Consider the following 19,155-nt stretch of genomic DNA (forward strand, 5'->3'; position numbering starts at 1 on the left):
CTTTAAAATCTGAAGACTGTTGAGATCTATGAACAGTAGTATAAAAATATACAGTCGTACCTTGGAAGTTGAACAGCTTAGTTCCGGAATGTTCTGGCTCCCCAACGTCGCAAACTCAGAAGTGACTGTTCCAATTTGCAAACTATTTTTGGAAGCCAAATGTCTGCGGCTTCCGATTGGCTGCAGGTGCTTCCTGCAGCCAATCAGAATCCGCGCTTTGGTTTTCAAATGTTTTGGAAGTCTAATGGACTTCCGGAATGGATTCCGTTCGACTTCCAAGGTATGACTGTATTGCTTAACAAGCATGCCAACACTATGGGGCTGAAGCCTGTGTTGCTTAAAAATAAATTAAAATTGGCAAAATACACAGGAAGCTCTCTGTGTGATGATATCTCTCTTTGCTACACCCAGAAATAATACCCTTCCCCACACATACACTCTGGACTCTATACTACATGAATCAGGAGTATGGGGAGATTTCAGGAATATATGCCCTACGACTGGGACTCTGAACATTTGCATAGCAATTATTGTTCCCTTGTGTTGTGGTGCAATGTCTTGATATGCGAAATAAAAACTGTGTGGCTGAATCAGACCAAAGGCCTGTTTAGCAGAAGCATCCTGCTCTCACAGAGGCCAACCAGCAGGATCCCAGCAACTGGTATTGAGAGGGAGATTGCCTCTCATACTGGACACATGCTGTGTGCTACACAGTCATAATGGCTAGTGGCTACTGATAGATAACTTTACCCTTCATGATTGTGTCTAACCCCTTTTAAATCCATCCATGTCTGTACCAGCTTCAGGTAGCAAATTCAATACAGTGGTACCTCGGGTTACAGACGCTTCAGGTTACAGACTCCGCCAACCCAGAAATAGTACCTCAGGTTAAGAACTTTGCTTCAGGATGAGAACAGAAATTGTGCTCCAGCGGGAGGCCCCATTAGCTAAAGTGGTGCTTCAGGTTAAGAACAGCTTCAGGTTAAGAACGGACCTTAATGTGAGGTACCACTGTAGTTTAACTATGTGTTACATGAAGAAGTATTTTAGTTTGCCTGTCCTGGATCTTCCAACGTCTGGCTTTATTCAATGGCGCAACTACACAACACCAAAACACATTGAAAAACTTAATCATACACAAATCCAAAACTGGTGGGACGATAGATTTGTATAAATGTATTATAATATCGACTATTTTAATCTCTCAGGCAAGTGACTATTCTCTGAGACTGCAACCTGTGCCCCCAGCTCCAAATCTGAGGTAAGGAGAATAGTAACACTGATCCACCATACAGGATAGTTCATAAGGATTATTGAGATAATGAATATGAAGTCAGTGCTGATGGGTAGTGACAGAGTTAGAATGAAGAAAGCCAGAGCCTCCTACAAGACTGAACAGGTTTGCACAGTCCAGGGAAAATAATAATAATAATAATAATAATAATAATAATAATAATAATAATAATAATAATAATAGTAATAATTTATAAGGTCTGTATAGTTAAAGCCATGGTTTTCCCAGTAGTGATGTATGGAAGTGAGAGCTGGACCATAAAGAAGGCTGATCGCCGAAGAATTGATGCTTTTGAATTATGGTGCTGGAGGAGACTCTTGAGAGTCCCATGGACTGCAAGAAGATCAAACGCATCCATTCTTAAGGAAATCAGCCGTGAGTGCTCACTGGAAGGACAGACCCTGAAGCCGAGGCTCCAATACTTTGGCCACCTCATGAGAAGAAAAGACTCTCTGGAAAAGACCCTGATGTTGGGAAAGATTGAGGGCACAAGGAGAAGTGGACGACAGAGGACGAGATGGTTGGATGGTGTTCTCGAAGCCACAAACATGAGTCTGACCAAACTGCGGAAGGCAGTGGAAGACAGGAGTGCCTGGCGTGCTCTGGTCCATGGGGTCCCGAAGAGTCGGACACGACTAAACGACTAAACAACAACAACATTATTATTTATACCCCGCCCATCTGGCTGGGTTTCCCCAGCCACTCTGGACGGCTCCCAACCGAAACGCAATACATCATTAAACATTAAAAACTTCCCTGAATAGGGCTGCCTTCAGATGTCTTTTAAAAGTAAGATAGTTGCAAACTTTCCCCTTCCCTATCGCCACTAACCCTCCTGGTTTCTGAAGCTTCTCAACGACATGTTGGGGGACTATTTTGATTCCCCAACAGGAAAAAAAAAAGTGTGCTGTGTGTGTTCTGTAGAGTACCTTGCCATTCAGCCTTTGGCACACCAGAGGAGAGGCTTTTTAGAAAGAAATATAAACCATGGCAATGAGCTTGTAATTTATATTTTATTTTGCACAAGCTTGCATATATACTGCACATACATTCAGTTCAGAGAAGATGGAAGGCACACAAGGCAATTGAACTACTGTATCCTTTAAGTGGTACAAAGCAAAAAGGTAAAGGTCTGGAGAGTATACAAAAGCTTAAAACACACAAAATAAGATTCCCTCCCTCCCCACCCCAACCCCCCCAACCCCAAAAAACATTTTTTTCCTGATTTCTTTTCAATTTAGTAGCTGCCAAGCTAGAATTGTAATTCCCCGCCCCCCAAAATCAATTGTCTACTGCACCTTTTTTTCCCTCCATACAGACAGGGGAGTCTTCATGTTTTATCACATCATCAATTAATATTACAGTACATCCTTGGCAATACAAAATTGTACACCATCAAATAAATTAGGATAAATTAAACCAATAAATTATGCAAAGTCTTCAGAACAATAGACAACAACATCAACAAACAAACAAAAAGAAAATTCCACAGTTGAAATTGCCTCTAGCTAAAAAAAAATTAAAAAAAAATTCAAAAATTGACTTTATTAATTCAGTTATTGTACTAAGTTCAAATTAAAGGGTCTTTATTACAAAAAAAGTTTAATAATGCTATTTACAACATATTGCTAAATAATATAAAGGCAGTGTTTTTGTCACTTTCCTAACTATATACATATGAGAAGTAGCTGGGACAAGAGAATTTTATGCCTTAACCTTTGATTCTTCCAGATAAATAAATATATTTCTCTGAGTCTTTTGTCCAGATCTATATGGCCAAATATCTTCTCACTAAATGAACGTGTGGTTGTGTGTGCGTCAAAACCTACAGCAGCATACCTCAATTTGGGGCCCTCCAAGTGTAACTGGATTACAAATCCCATCATTCCTAGCCATTGGCGGGGCTGATGGGAACTGAAGTCCATCTGTACCTGAAGGACACCAGGCTGAAGAAAGTCTGACCTACAGTGTTATACTGTTATTAATGCCTTGTGAAAGTCCAGGCCATACATACTCGGGCTAGAATTCAAGGTTGAGTCTCATCCAGATTTGACTGTATATATCTTGTACAATTTTTAATATTTCTGATGACAGCTGAGAACATAAACTGAGGGTCTCAGATGGCAAAAGGAAAACAAGAAAAATGCCTGAAATCACCACCTTTCCTACTTCGAAACAGACCTATTCCTAAGAAGACACAAAAGTTAAACACCAGCTTTTTTTTTTAATCCCAGCTGAAAATATGAGCATTTTCAATGGTTTTTTTTTGTTTTTGTGTTTTTTTTTACAACCAACAGTTCCACAGAAAAACAAAAATTGCATTTCCTTCAACAGAACATTTAAGTGCAATACAGTAACTGCTTACTCATATAAATCAGTTACATTCTTGAAAGGGGAGCTTTTTGAAAACAATGCTTATCAAAAAATGTCAAAACACAGAAGAGATACCCAAAAGAAGTCTTTGCACTAGAACATCAATAATTACTATATAATACACGTGACAAATAGAGGAGGATTTATTTTTTTTAATTTTTGATTCATTTTCATGTACAATGCTCATTTGAGGGGGTTTGCAAACCACTTCTTATATATATTTATATTTATTTATTTATATATATTTATATATATTTATATCTTTCTGTTCTGCTGGTGAAAGTCCTATATTTAAAGCCACAAAATCTTCACTTTTATTTCTTAGTTACTATTAACCTGGAGGGAGGGAACCCTTTGCCAATAAATTATTTTGTGCACATGGGAAGGGGGGGGAAATTCAGTAATTTTACAGAAACTGAATCACTCATGTCCTGGACACATGATGAGAGAGAGAGAGAGGGAGCGAGAGAGAGAGCGCTCTTTTAAAAAGTATTGAGCTGGGTTTTAAAGAATGCTTTCAACTATCTATACAGTTACTGCAGCGTTTCTTATAAATTTAACAGATGTTCTCAGAGTGTAGTTATTAAAATCATGTGCCTTTTATTTGAGAAAAGCCGTCAAGCTGAATATATACATTGCTTTATAAAAGTTCCGCTCAGCTATAGATGTTCACCCACATACCTGGTACAGTAACAATGATTCTGCAAACTTAAAACACTTTAAATTAAATAATACTCAGAGGCACAAAAGCAAACCTCAGGATTATATGGGTGAACACTTCATTAAATAATTACTACATTCTAATATCTTTCACTTTTTAAAAACCATTTAATGTGAAGCGCTCCCATTACACAACCAGAGATACAGTAAGAATTAAATGTTTCATAGTTTCAAATAGAACATTCTTCTCACAAAACATAACAAATGTCTAAAATAGGTTCTTAATCTACATTGGAAAAAGGTAAGCTTTTCACTTCACACGCATATTGTGTGTGTATAAGCTTATATACATATATATATATCTATATATATATATTATCGTATGTATATGTGGGTATATATGTATGTATATGTATACACATATATATATTACGTATGAAATATTGCTTCTATACTACTTTTTATTAGGCTAAGAAAACACAAGATCTGCACCACTATTACAAAAAAGTTGGCTTTCTACAAGATTTTGTTGTTTTTTTCCAAAATTGAATGCCGCCCAAAGGACTGAGAAAAAAATAATTTGCATTATCAAACTGTTCTAAAAATTCTCTTCTTCAAAAACTTAGTCTCCTGCTTTTTAATTTTTTTTTTCTTTAAAAAGACACAAAATATGCATAGCTATCAACATCATGTCAAACAGCTGAAAAAACGGGGTGGGAGAAAAGAACCTAGCTTATTGCGGCTGTGAGGAAAGGGGCAGGAAAAGGTTCAAAAAGATGAAAATTGTTAAGCCACAGAAGGCACAAGAACAGCTGTGAAGGGGAGGAAAAACTGGTAATTTGAAGGATTTTTGTCGTGTTGTTGTTCCCTAATCCTTCTGCTGGTGAATGTAAGGTCTAGGCACTCACTATAACCTCACCTTTGTCTAGTCAGATCGGGGAGGTGGAAGGGCCAGTGTGGGATCTCAGCTATTTTTGAACTCCTTTCCCCATGTAAACCTTTCTTTACCACAACAAAAGCAGCCTGATGACCCAATCCAATGCACAGTTTTGCTCAGAAACAGCAGGGCAGCTGGTGTCTGTGTGTGAGAGAGGGGTGTGTGTGTGATTATTGCGGGCCCTGCGCCATGCCACGCCTGTGGTAGTTTGCTGACATCCCAGGCTCAGAAGCGCGGGGTCAGCAATATGCATAGCTGTCAACTTTTCCCTTTTCTTGTGAGGAATCCTATTCAGAATAAGGGAATTTCCCTTAAAAAAGGGGGAAAGTTGACAGCTATGGCAATACGACACCAGCAACTGCTATCGCTAGGCAAAGCTGCCGCAAAAGACACATCGTAATGGCAAGAGCACATCTGCACTACAAGCTCACGTCGGTTTTGCAGAGGTTGCAAAGGGAATGGCTCTCCTGCAACTGGGAACTGAATTCTCCCAGTTTTTATTGGTGGGATATTGGTTGCTTGGTTGGTTGGGCATGGCCGCTTAACCTAAGGTTGCCAGATTTTTTTCAATATAATCCGGAGACACTTTTCAACTTCCTACTAAATAGATAGATTTTGTCAGGGGACTGATTTGTACATCCGGGGACTGTCCCCCCTGGTAAGCTTAGCTTAACCGACTTTGGGGTGAGTGATGGTCTTCACTCAGGTCTGCTCCCCAGGAATATATTCCAGCCAGTACTGCTATACCCTGTATATCTGGAGAAGGAGTAGCTCACCTACAAAACCATTATTTGGGGCATGGCAGAGGCAGCTGCCTCAACTGCAATCCTAGGTGTTTTTTTAGGCTTAGCATTCTTGCTTTCTTCATAAAGGAATTATAATGGGCAGCACAGTAGGGGAAAACCCCTTCTGCACAAAAGACTTCCATAGCAATGGACATCTGTAGGATCAGATATTATATATATATATATATATATATATATATATATATATATATATATATGAGCAATGATGATGAAGACTACTTGAAGTACAGCAAAGATTGATGCTTTCTATTTTATTTTATGTGCCTTGGAAGGCACAAAGGCAATATGGCTATATAATGCAATGAAGTCACCATAAATCTAGTTGAATTGTATATGTCAATGTATCAGATCAAGACTTGCCTGTTTTTCCTTCCTTAGCATTCTTGTGTGTCATTCACTAGTGATTTGATGTATGCTACGTATAAATAAATAAATAAAATAATGCCCCAAGCTGTAGTGTTCAACCAAATTCAAATAATCACATTTTCAGTCAATAATAATTATAGTAGTGATAATCGCACAAAACCAGTAATGCTAACAATTAACAGTGAAAACAAAAACACGTATAAGGAAAATATTTCTAGAAGTGCATCCAATATATATTATATGTGAAGTATGGCTTTAGTATGGTAGTTGGGTTTTTTTATGTTTCTAGGTGGCTGAGTTCACACATAATGCAATGGCAAAACATAGCTTAGCAAAAATGAATAATTGTGTCAGTACTCAGGTGTAAAGTGTGGCTGCTTCAATCCTGCACTACCCAGAAGTAAAACATGGTTTGGTTCAATGTTATGTCTAAAGCTGAGTCTCCCTCCGTAAGCCAAGAACAAACCATGGCTACAGCTTGTGGTTTGTCTGGAGCAAGACAAACCATTAGCCTGAGTTCAGACATAACACAAAACTAAACCATGTCATAACATGACAGTAGCAGGACCAGAAGAGGCGTGAAGAGACTATGCTTTTTCCTCACTTGCACGTTCACACTTAGCCATGGTTTAGCTTAGCACTACATGTGAAACTGGCCAATGAAACAGCAGACTCTGTATGTAAGCGATCGCTACAAAAATGGGTCCCCTCCCCAATTAATAAAGTTAAGTATATGCACAGCCCAATGGTAAATTGTTCTTGTGATAGCATAAGGGGGGGGCGGAGGGAATAGCTCTTGAAGGCCTCCTCTACATTTCCAGAAAGTAGCTTCAGCAAAAATGTGTCCTAAATCAGAAATGGAATAGTCCCACTACTCAATGAAGAAGCATATTGAGATGTTCTGAGCAGCAATGGCACAGCAGGGCAGAAAGCGCAGCAGAAAGTACTTCAAGCAAGAGGTACTTGCTAGTGCAGAAATCTAGAGCTGCAGTCATTATTTGGGCATGGCAGTAGCACTAAGAACATCTAGGCCAGCAGTGCTTGGAACAGGAACCAATATCCTGAACGTGGGGTTGCAGGAGATCGTCAGCAAAATCCGACATATACAAATGTCCTAATGGTCTGCCCATTGTGCACAAATTAAAAGAGTGGCAATTACGCTGTCAACTGTACGTATGCAAAAAGCAAAACTGTACTAAGTACTTTAGAGGAAGTCTGGAAGCAGCATGGCTTGCTTTGAGTGCAAAGCGTACTACAACTAATTGGTGGTCCTTTATTCCATGGTATTGGCTAAATCACCTACACTGCATAGACACAATTCACATCTGAACACACAGAGTGGCGAGTGAAAAAAGAAGCTTATGTACAATTAGGCGCAGTTCAGACATTCAATAGACCATAGTTTATGAAGTTAGGAACAAGTGTCAAGCCAGAAAGCTCTGCCCTTGCTTCCTCTCTTTGTGCACCTGCTTGGCACTTATATCCTGGTCTGTATAAACTATGGCTCATGTCCGAAACAGGGAACTGTGGTTTGATGTCAGGTTACTAGCCGGGTTCTTGAATGTGGATCAAACTGCAGTTTAAGATCCTGGTTAATAAACTGGTATCACAGCTCCCAAGTTTGAATACGATTGGGAACTAGATTTTAAACAAACCAGGATTGAAGTGCTAAGGATGACATGCAAGGGGAGAGCCATGCTCCTAGTTTAAAAAACCATGGTTTACTGGGCCAGGGATGTTACGTATGAAAAGACCCATTGGGCTTTGCTTGTAGTGTATGTTGCCTGAATGTATTTGCTTGTATTATTGTGCAAAAGTCTTGCACCAAGAAAATGGGTACTCAGCATGGATAAATTCCGTTATTGCATATGGAAGAGGGTCGCTAGATTGTGGTCCTGGTGTCCTAGTTTGTTTGTTTTTAATCAGCAGGTTTTTAAGGCTTTTCACTGACAACTACTTTCATCCATTTCTGTCTCTTCGAGCAGTATTTGTAAATGAAGCATCTTTGCAATGACTAGGTCAGCTTTTTCAAAATATATATAATGTTGCATGGGGTAAACTTTCACTCTTCAAACTCAAAAGACAATTGTTTAATAAGAAAAAAACAACAAAGTTCAAGAAATGGAGTAAAAGGTAGGGTCCTTTAAAAAAAAATTGAATTGCTAAGCTATAAAAAAGATACCTTGGCTAACTGGTATCAAATCTGTATCAAATTGCCAGTAAGGGGTGTATAAGGAAAACTGCTAGCCCAGGTAACAATAAATTCTTACTGCATCTGTACAAAAGACAACAGAGAAACGACAAATACATAGTGCCATAGAATATAAGAAAACATTACTAGACACTACACCTTTGCAAAAATGCCCAAAGAAAAAAGGAGACCACTGAAGAAAGCATTTAAAACTAACAGCGAGCTTTTAAGAAAAAAGCTGGTTATTTTATCAATTCACTGCAGTTGTATTCATTCAACTCCTATTACTAATTTTCCACTCTAAGGTAAACTTATTTTGGTCACCTTGTGGAGAAATTCCATCTGCGGCTGCTTTAAAATATGAATTCTGTTTCAGTAAATGTCAAAAATTAGGGCCAACTAGATCTACTAAGTGCTGTAGTGGTCTGAATATAGGCCACGCTCTCCTGCCCCTCCCCAAAATCTGGCTTGTATAAAACCTGAATACAGTCTACGATTGTGCTCTTATAGCTAGAGATACCTTGATTTAACAAATCCATATAGGGAGTGGCTAGATTTGGGGACGGCTTATATTCAGACCCATAATTTTTTATCCACTCGGCGCTGAAAATGGCCGCCATGTGTCTATCTCCTCACAGCAACAACATAAAGCAGAACTTCGTCACAATTGGCTATTGTGGTATCTTCCTGCCCCATGCAGGTGGACAAGCATAGAACATTATGGGCTGCATACAGCGATGTACAGTAGATGTTACAGAGGGGCAGGAATGTGTATATGGTGGCCATTTCCATTTGGCATTACAAGGAAGAATCATGTCTTGTTTGGCCTTGGGTACTTGCTGAAATCATATTTGTCTGCAGCCAGGACTCGAATTGATCCATGTGGCTCTTCAACGCAAGGTGGTGGTAAAAAGGGGAAAGTTCTCTTGATGAGAAGTGACAGAAAAGCACTGGTAAGCCCCATTCTGGTAAGCACTACGCTCTTTTTAAATTTTATGCCGCTTACTTTTGTTGTAGAAGAGAAGTGGTTTGATCAGGTTTACTTCCGTGTTAATGAATCACTTACGATTGAGGAAATAATAAAAGTGGCTAGCTTCTGCTTCCCTAGCCCAAAAGACAGGGATAAAGTTCCTCCATGATTTATAGGCTACAAACCCAGAGGCACTGAAGCCTGCTTAACTCCAAGGAAGTGAGAAAGCACCGTTAACCACTTAAGTTCCCGCTGGGTTCAATGAAACTTGGAATAGCCCATTTTTGCTAGAGTTGTGTTCTCTCTGTGTATTGTGCTGTGTTTATTCCTTTAAACAAAAAAATGTCTTAAATGTCTCTGTGCCAGCTTTCTCTGATCTGGTGCCCTCCACATGCCAGCTCCCATCAACCCCAGCCAGAAAAATACAATCTGTCTTGTACTTTAATCCGACGTATCTTTTTGCTTTGCTTTGCTTTACATTTTTCTTTTTTTCTGCTTCTTCAGCAATTAATTTTTAGAATAAAGCAAAGGTATGTTACAGTGTTTCTCAGATGAAAGGGTAATTTCAAACATTGCTTTTCAGGTAAAAATGTGAAATATCAAATATATACACCACTCGAGGGTCTGGTTGGGACAGAGGAACGTATTTTGATAAAGATGGCTCCCAGGATGTGGGGGAAACCTGACTGTTCAGTGTGGTAAAGGGAAAGGACACCTTAATAAAGCGGATTAATCCTAACAACATCTATTCAGAAGTAAGTTCTAGGTTCCATGGCACATACCTCCCCGAGTATGTGTGCATAGGATTGTAACCTTAAAGGCACACCGATTCCCACAGGAGAGAGTTACCACAATATTTACTGGTGAAATAATGGGACTTAAAAATGCTCAGCTATGGCTGAGAGCCATGCAAGAGTTTGTTTTTGTTTTTTACTCCACGGAGAGTGAAATACTACTGCTTTTATAAGCTGACAGTATTATTATGACACTTAAAATCGCCCCTAGAATGCTGTGTATAGCCTCTTCGATAACACCAACACCCCTTGCCTTAATTTACTTTATGTTTTGTGCAGTATTGCTTTGTTTGAAATGCAGTTGGGTGGTGGTGGTGGCAAGATTTAGGTGAACAGTGGTGGGAGCAAAGCCCAAAAGTGAGCGAAACTCTCGGCACTGGAATTTGGGGTTCTAGCTCCATCTCCCTAATCTGTTTGGACCCGAACCTTGCTGGAATCTTGGTCCAATCCAAAATCGAGCCTTTTCAGGCCTGCAGTGGGTTCACAGAAACTCTTCATCGCCATTCCCAACCTTACTGAAGGGATGGGCAAGGTGGGGAAATCACTGCAGTAGAGCAGTTTTCTTCAATCTTGAGTCTCCAGATGTTGTTGGACTACAACTCCCATCTTCCCTAACCATTGGCTAATGGCTGTGGCTGATGAGAACTGTTGTCCAATGATGAATGTTGTCCCTTCCAATTCTATGGTTTTATGACCTTACACTATCTGGGGACAGAAGGTTGAAGAACATTGCAACAGGGTATGTGGCAGAAGATGCACATGGCTACAGCAGCATCTAGGGGCACTGGAAAATGGGGCAAAATGATTTGGGGGGGGGCATATGTTGTTCTTGTAAGAGAAAAGCATGAAGATAGATACTGCTTTTGACGTTTAAGTAACTGAAATGGTTGTTTATATGTCTTCTAAACTATAACACAAAAAAATCTACCGCCTTCTATGAACAGTTGAGCTAAAATTTAGAAAGCTCTACGCTTGTAAAATGCCTCCCTAGAGCCGCGAGCTTCGTACAAACGAAGAAAACATCATTGTAGGATTGCGATGCGACATTTGTCTAAGACAAAATGCCACTTTGTAGCAAAATGTAATGCCCTAAACTTACTAAAACAGGCTTGCACACACTTCAAAACATTCTTCTCCCTGAAAAAGAAAAGTAACCCAATTGTTTCCCCTTCCAAATATTAAAAATCATGGGCAAAAGTAAAACAAAACTTGGAGTTAAAATAATTATCAACTTGTTACTTATCAAATAAAAATACTCATGGTGGATCCTTATCTGATTCCATATATATATATATATATATATATATATATATATATATATATGAAATTAATATAGACACACGTACACACACACACTCACATGCACAACATGGGCATCAAAAATGGGGTCTGCTAATTTTTTATACATTCATAAATAGTGGTTGAAATCTCTACTCATGGAGAAGCTCTTGGAGGCAGTTTGGGGATTTGAAAATCTCAGGAACTTCACTGTCCAGCTTACAGATGACCTTGTATATGGCCTTCTTCCAGGAAGGATCAACATCTTTGCCTGCGATAATGGCATTGAAAAACTCTCGTAATGTGATCTGAGCCACTTCCAGGAATCTCTCTGGAACCTGCTGATACAAGGAGACAATGGCATTAATAAAAGTTTTCAGTTTCAAGTCTCTGGGTCTTCAAAGGAAACTGAGCTAAGTTCTTGCTTTCAAAAGGGAGCTTACATAGCACCTGCATTTTCTAAATGCGGCAGGCCTCTATTCTCTTAGGCAAGGCTGTTATATATAGTACAATAGTAATAACTTTTAAAACATGTGTTAGCTAGCTTTGCAAAGTTGAACCACAGAATGTAGGTATTAAAATATGAACATCTGGGTTTAGTGGGTGCTGGATTTATAAGATATAATTAGCAGAGGAAGGCAATGGAAAGAGTAAAAAAAAAATAAAAAATACAAAGAGCAATAATACACAGCTATTGAAGATCTGCAGGGGCTTTTTGCCCAAATATTGATGTGTTTCTTCCTCTTTTCTCTGAGAATTTAGCATGTGCTGAAAAGAACATTGCCTCTTAATTCCAGCATACTCTATTAATATTTTTTTATTATTTGCCCTCTGGAACACCCTCCCATCAGATGGCAGAGAGATAAATAATTATACGACCTTCCATAGACGTCTGAAGGCAGCCATGTATCGGGACTCTTTTAATGTGTGATGCTCTGTTGTGTTCTGTTGTGATTGTTTTTCTATATATTATTTGGAAGCTGCCCAGAATGGCTAGGGCAACATAGTCAGATGGGTACAAATAAATAAATATTGTTATTATTATTCTGGTCCCAGCTAGTTCTGAAAGCCCAGCAAAGAAGTAAGGGTATCTAGGAGCACCTAGTAAAGCCCCCTTCAAATGGCCTGGCTGAGAAGGTGCTTTGTTTGTTGTGCTCCCATAACATTTCCTTGCACTCAGACATTATAGCCCCCCTTCAACATGAGTGTTCAGATAAAAACACACCCTTATGCTTTTGGTGTGTGTCTGTGTTGTGACCATGGACCCAGGTTCTTTCTGACCCATTAGGTTTCTAAATGGCAACCCAGTCTATCTGGCATATTGGAAATCATTGCACATGGACGGGCAGCTTCCAGCATCTTCTGCAACTGTGGGTTGGAGACAAGTGCCCTTGTCATGAAGGCAACTTCCTCTAAATCACCTCCTTTTCATTCATTTGTTTTGCAAGTTGAATCTATGCAGCCAAGCAGCTGTGGCGCTGTCGAGTTGCATGGAGCTTACTCCCCGCAGGAAACTCTTACGGTATTATTTATTGCAGATTCAAGCCCACTTTGTCATGCCCATCACAATGCAACCCTTGTCAGCAGAGCTTCTGAAGACCTGGGACTGCACATGCCAGCAGTGGGAGTGGCCAAAGGCACACAGCTCCCGCCCCCCGCCCCTCCTCTGATGATAGTCTGTGCAAAAGAGCTGAGGAAGGGGATTACAGTGGTACCTCGGGTTACATACGCTTCAGGTTACAGACACTTCAGGTTACAGACTCCGCTATCCCAAAATAGTACCTTGGGTTAAGAACTTTGCTTCAGGATGAGAACAGAAATCATGCTGCGGCGGCAGCAGGAGGCCCCATTAGCTAAAGTGGTGCTTCAGGTTAAGAACAGTTTCAGGTTAAGAACGGACCTCCGGAATGAATTAAGTACTTACCCCAAGGTACCACTGTACTGTCCCTCCCTGCTCAGCAGATGACACATCTGGGAGGGGACAACTTGCATCCTCATTAGGGTGCTTAAACCTCTCTGTGTCCACCCTAGATCAGGGTCTAATCTAGATTTATTTCCTTTAGTCAAAATTGGTGAGAATTTGCGTGGTTGGTGGGGGCATAAACAATTGCCAGGCCGGTGTGTCATCTGGTCGATGAGCCAGATGGATAGTTTGACCTGATTAAGCCAACTTTTTATGTTCAGCTCAAGCATTGTTCTATGCATTTTGGGGCATAACCCATTCAAACAACTTTCCTGAAGACATGGACCACTGACTATCTGTAATTTCAGATCCGGCTAATAAAACCCTCTCCTCCCAGCTGCTCTTAAAGGAGTTCATCCACCTTCTTCACACTTCATACAGAAGATCTTAAACGTCTCCTCCTGTAACAAAGCGCTGATAGCTTTCTTGCCCGTTGTAGCAGATGACACAGCAGTGATCTAGGAGCCAGGTTTTGCCATGAGGCAGACATGTGATCAGCTGCTGCTGAAGTCAGTGGGAGTCGCTTGCATGCGCTAGAGGGTGGAATTTGGACCCAAACACTGAGTGTCATTTGCAAATGGCATATTGACTCATAATACTGAAGGCGTGATATGCAAAGAGAGACGGGGGGGGGGGGGCATTCAATATCCAGGATTGAAAAAAATGTCCGTCTTTTCTAGGGAAAAATAGTTCGACAACACACCGCTGTGTTTGACTCTTTAGTCATATAAACACTAAATGCACTAACTATTTGGTGCTGGTGTTTGTAGGGGTCCATAATCAGAGGCTGTATAGTTCTAGGAATCCTTCCCTTGAAAACGACAGCTCTTGTTATTGTCCAAATCTGATTATGGAGGGCTGGGAGTTTGGGGAGGGTGGGAGGTATTTGCCAAATGTTATGGAAAGATAACAAATATTTGATAAATAAAGTCAAATATTTTTCTGTAGGTTTGGTTAAGTATTCAAAAACAACAGACATTTTCCCCTTCAGAGTTGTGCTACAGATTAGAAAAGAGAACTTAAGTGCCCTCATAAAAAAAGAAATGTAGTCAAGGGTGGCATAAAAAGGCAAGGGAACTTACTATGGCAGGGATGGAGAAGATGTGGTCTCCAAATGTGGATGAACTACAACTCCCATGACCCCTAACTACTGGCCATTCTGACTGCGGCTGGGGGAGTTGGAGTCGAACATATGGAGGTCACAAATTCCCCATCCCAGTTCCAAGAAGCTGTCTTGTACGGACCTGGACCGTTGGTCTATCTAGTTCAATGTTGTCTACACCAGTGATTTTCAACCTTGGGTCCTCAGATACTGATGGTCTACAACTCCCACAATCCCTAGCCAATCTAGTCAATGGTCATGGATGATGGGATGATGTTGTCTAACAACATCAGGGCAGGGACCTAGGGTTGAAGAACACTGGTGACACAAACTGGTAGTGGTTCTCTAGGTTTTCAGGCAGGGTTATTTTCTAACTGGAGATAACAGAGATTGAACTTGGCACCTTCTGCACGCAAGGTATAGTAGATGCTCTAGCACTGAGCTGTGATGGTGCTTCCCCATATGCGGTATGAAACCGCCTTACACTAAGCCAGCCCATCAATGTCTAGTCTTGATTGGCAGGGATTGTGGTGTGGTGATGAGTCTTACAGCTCTTTGTTGCACCCAGTCCTTTGCCAGTAGCCTTCCACAACCTGTGCCCATCCAGAAGTTGCTAGACTACAACTCTCATCAACCCACTGGCCATAAAGGCTTGGGCTGATGTGAATCGCAGTCTGAAGCATGTGGTAGCTTGGAGAAGGCCATGCTAGACAAGCAAATGAACAAGCAAACCAGTATCACAGAGGCGGGACATCATTCCAGAGCATATGTGGAACTCCTATTTAATTTGTTTGTTGAATTTACATAGCGTCCAAACCTACAGGTCTCAGGGCATTTCAAAGGAAAACTCCTACAGAACAAATGTGTGTTAAAAAAAAGAGAGAGAGCTCTAAAGGAAGAAAAGCTGAATGGATTATTTGCAATAACTTTCACTGAACGTGTTGGAGGGGAACAATGGGAAAGAGAAGTGACAAAGGTTGCAGAGCCAAATAACACTTGCCCAAGTGTTCCTAAAGAACTTTGATATTTCAGTGCACACACCCCCACACATGCACACACACCATTTTTTGTAAGCAAATTTAAAATTCAGATTTTATTCATTAATCCATTCAAACGATGCCAGGAATAGTTTGCTAGAGGTTATTCAGAGGATGTGACAAACCAACAAATGTGATAGTGATTGGGTACAGGGCTACATAAAGTCTATAGTGGAAGGTGTTGTGGGTGGCAATGCTCACTTTAATTCCTAAAAGCCAAGTCACTAGTGCTTGCCAGGAGGGAGAAGGGGAGAGCTAAGGCAGTGGGGAGGTCAGCGTGATGCAAACGCACTGACAGTAGGGCTGGATTGACTCTGCTGGAGGGTTTTCACTGTGCCAGCCTCCCTGCCGCCTTGCTCCTCTCCCTCCTGGTAAGCAGCAGCAGCTCAGCTGTCAGGAGGTCAGGTAAGCACCGCCTCTCCCCTGCATGCTGGCCACTGCTGCTTACAGGAACTGCTAGAACAGTAGGAAACAGAGGGCAGGAATAAATGGATGCTATGTGAAGTGTAAACAGCAGGGCCCTTCAAGGGTCTGCGGACTCTCACTGTTAACTTGATGAGAGGTGAACAGTAAGGTAGCCAGGTTTGGAGATGACCCCAAATTATTCAATTATAGCAGATGATTAAGAGCTCCTACAGCTTCTCTATGAAACAGATGAAGAGCTTCAAGCTCCAGATGAAATTCAAAGTAACTCATACGACACGAAAGAATCAGATGCCCGATTTCATGACTGCTACGGTACTCCCAGTTTTAGATTCATCTATGCAGCTTGAGTTGCTTCATCTCTAAAAGAACAACACAGTGCTGTAAGAAGAACAGGTCTGGGGCCAAATGTGACCCTCCAATCTATCATTTGCCCGATAATAAATGTTGGAAATGTAAAGAGACTGAAGGTACATTCTTTCACCTTTGGTGGACGTGCCCAAAGATTAAGGCTTTCTGGGAAATGATCTATAATGAAATGAAAAAGGTATTTAAATACACCTTTCTGAAGAAACCAGAGGCCTTCCTCTTGGGCATAGTTGGCCAATTGGTGCCAAAGAAGGACAGATTTTTTTTTATGTATGCAACAACAGCAGCAAGAATATTGATTGCAAAGTATTGGAAGACACAAGATTTACCCACACTGGAAGAATGGCAGATGAAGGTAATGGACTACATGGAACTGGCAGAAATGACTGGCAGAATTCGAGATCAGGGAGAAGAGGTGGTGGAAGAAGATTGGAAGAAATTTAAAGACTACTTGCAGAAATACTGTAAAATTATTGAATGTTAAAGGGATGTTGGATTGAAAATAAGCGGCATTGGTAAAAAGATTAATAAGAATATGTAAATATGGATTGATAATGGTGGAAAATACATATCTATAATAGGTTAAGACATTGAGCAAGGACAAATGATAGAGGGTAAGGACTTGCTGAATTTAATATCTGAACTGGAATACAAAAAGGGAGGTGTGAGGAGGTCAGGAAACTAGTAAATGAAGTACAAGATATGAAAATATTGGTGTTTTTTCTTCTTCTTCTTTTGTTAACTGTATTCTATTTTGCATTTTTTATGTGTTTTGTTTTTGTACCTTTGTAGTTCTTTTTTCTTTTATTAGGGTTATTCTTTGTTCTTATTTTTTTTAATGTTTAAACTTTGAAACTTTTTATTGTCTTTAAAACTTCAATAAATATTACTTTAAAATAAAAAAGTGAAAAAACACACAAATGTGACCCTCCAAGCCTCACGAGATTCTCCCCAGCCACACACTCACTCTCCCTGGCCTTGCTTCAGATGTTCCCTGAGTACTTTTGCCTGGGTAGAAAGTGTCCTTGAACTCTGGTAACGCCTCCTGCTTGCCTGGATGGAAGACAGAGAGGGGTGTGTGTGTGTGTGTGTGTGTGTGTGTGTGTGTGTGTGTAAAACTAACCTACTGTGCAAAGATAAAATTTACATTCATTGCTGCACCCACTTTTGCCTTTCGCCCTGCCTGCCAGTGGAAGGGTGGCCCATAGGGAATATGGTCCTGGGGCTGAAAACTATTCCCCACTCCTGCTGTAAATAAAATCAGATAAAAAGCAGAAAGGACAACGTCAGAGTTGACTGAAAAATATGATGCATATATGGGAGATAGGGAGGTACCTTGGGACTTCAAATAGCTTGAGAAAGTATCAAGCAGTAACAGCTTTTACAGGTAAATACACCAAATGCTGAGTTCCTTACAAATTCCCCTCCTTCATTCTGAGGAAACATATGCAAAACAAGTGGCTGCCGACCCTATGTTTCCAAAGGTTTACAACAGTCTCCAGCCATTCCAGACCTGGTCTATTTTTATTGTCCATCCAGCTTGCTTCTTCATGCCAGGGAGCCTTAGCTTATTCCTTTGTGTTGCATATTATCCTAATAGCCAGGGTTTAGCTTGAGCCAGGGCTCAGCAGAGCTAAGCTCTGCGACCTGTTTTCCATACCATGTGAATTAGATGGATTTTGCTATTTCTTTTTAACAAAAAAGAGCTTCTGGGCCTATGCAGAATGCCTTTCCCTCACCACTGACTAACCACAACCAGTATGTCAAAATTTCCAGGTCAGGAGATGCAGCTCCCAGGCTTGTTTTGAGCCTGAGAGACTATCTTTTGAAATTAAGCACTCCTCCCACCTCAGTTGTAGCTGACTCCCCCATTCCCAATCACAAAGAGTACAATATTTTCTTAAGAGAACTGCACATTCTGAGGCAAAGCATCTAATTGTTTAAATGGATGGGTGGCTAGATAGATATATTTTTTTCTCCAAGTGGGCAATTAAGCAGTCAGCTGTGCTAATTGCGTGTGTCTGGGGGTAGCTTTTGCCTGACCCTAAGTGATGATGACCTACTAAGTATGTCTTTACACCTAACTGATTGAACATCTCTCCAGCAGAAACATCTGCAGAAACAATGCCTCAGTGACAAATAAGACCCCCGTCCAGATTTCTTTTTATAGACTCAACAACAATCCCTAGTATGAACCCAGAACATTTTCCTAGCATCAGGTGGCTGCAGTCAATCAAGTAATAATACTTGACATTCGCCAGGAGGAAAGACAATGCTGAGGGTGGGGGGGAGCTAGGTGGTGGACTTCAGACTTAGACACGGTTGTCTCAGAAAAGAAGCCACACATTGCTCCACGTAACCAGCAGATCCCAGGGACAAATGGCTATATATGTCTACAACATGGCAGAGAAACCAGCAGTGAAAGTACTGGAGAAAAACTACTGACTATTTAGGGAGTGTTGAATAAGTGAAAGACGGAACATCCTGGTCAGTGTATACTGGTAATGGTTATCTGTGATCCTATGAGCTGGTTCAGCAATTGCTTATCATCCAGTCTTACAAATCACCCAAGTCCCACTTAAGATGCACTAT

General features: G+C 40.6%; 1 protein-coding gene across 1 annotated transcript in view; it reads right to left on the reverse strand.

The window, feature by feature from the left end:
• Nucleotides 1-8,511: 8,511 nt before the first annotated feature.
• The window catches only part of PROX1 (prospero homeobox 1), a 76,765-nt gene continuing 66,121 nt past the window's right edge, over nucleotides 8,512-19,155 (reverse strand). The window contains exon 5 of the mRNA XM_083494354.1: nucleotides 8,512-12,007. Within this exon, the coding sequence (XP_083350480.1) occupies nucleotides 11,822-12,007 (186 nt within the window). The 3' untranslated portion in view covers nucleotides 8,512-11,821. The remainder of the gene's footprint in view (nucleotides 12,008-19,155) is intronic.

The sequence above is a fragment of the Podarcis liolepis genome (genome assembly GCF_965112155.1).
Source record: "Podarcis liolepis genome assembly, chromosome: 3".
Classification (NCBI taxonomy): domain Eukaryota; kingdom Metazoa; phylum Chordata; class Lepidosauria; order Squamata; family Lacertidae; genus Podarcis; species Podarcis liolepis.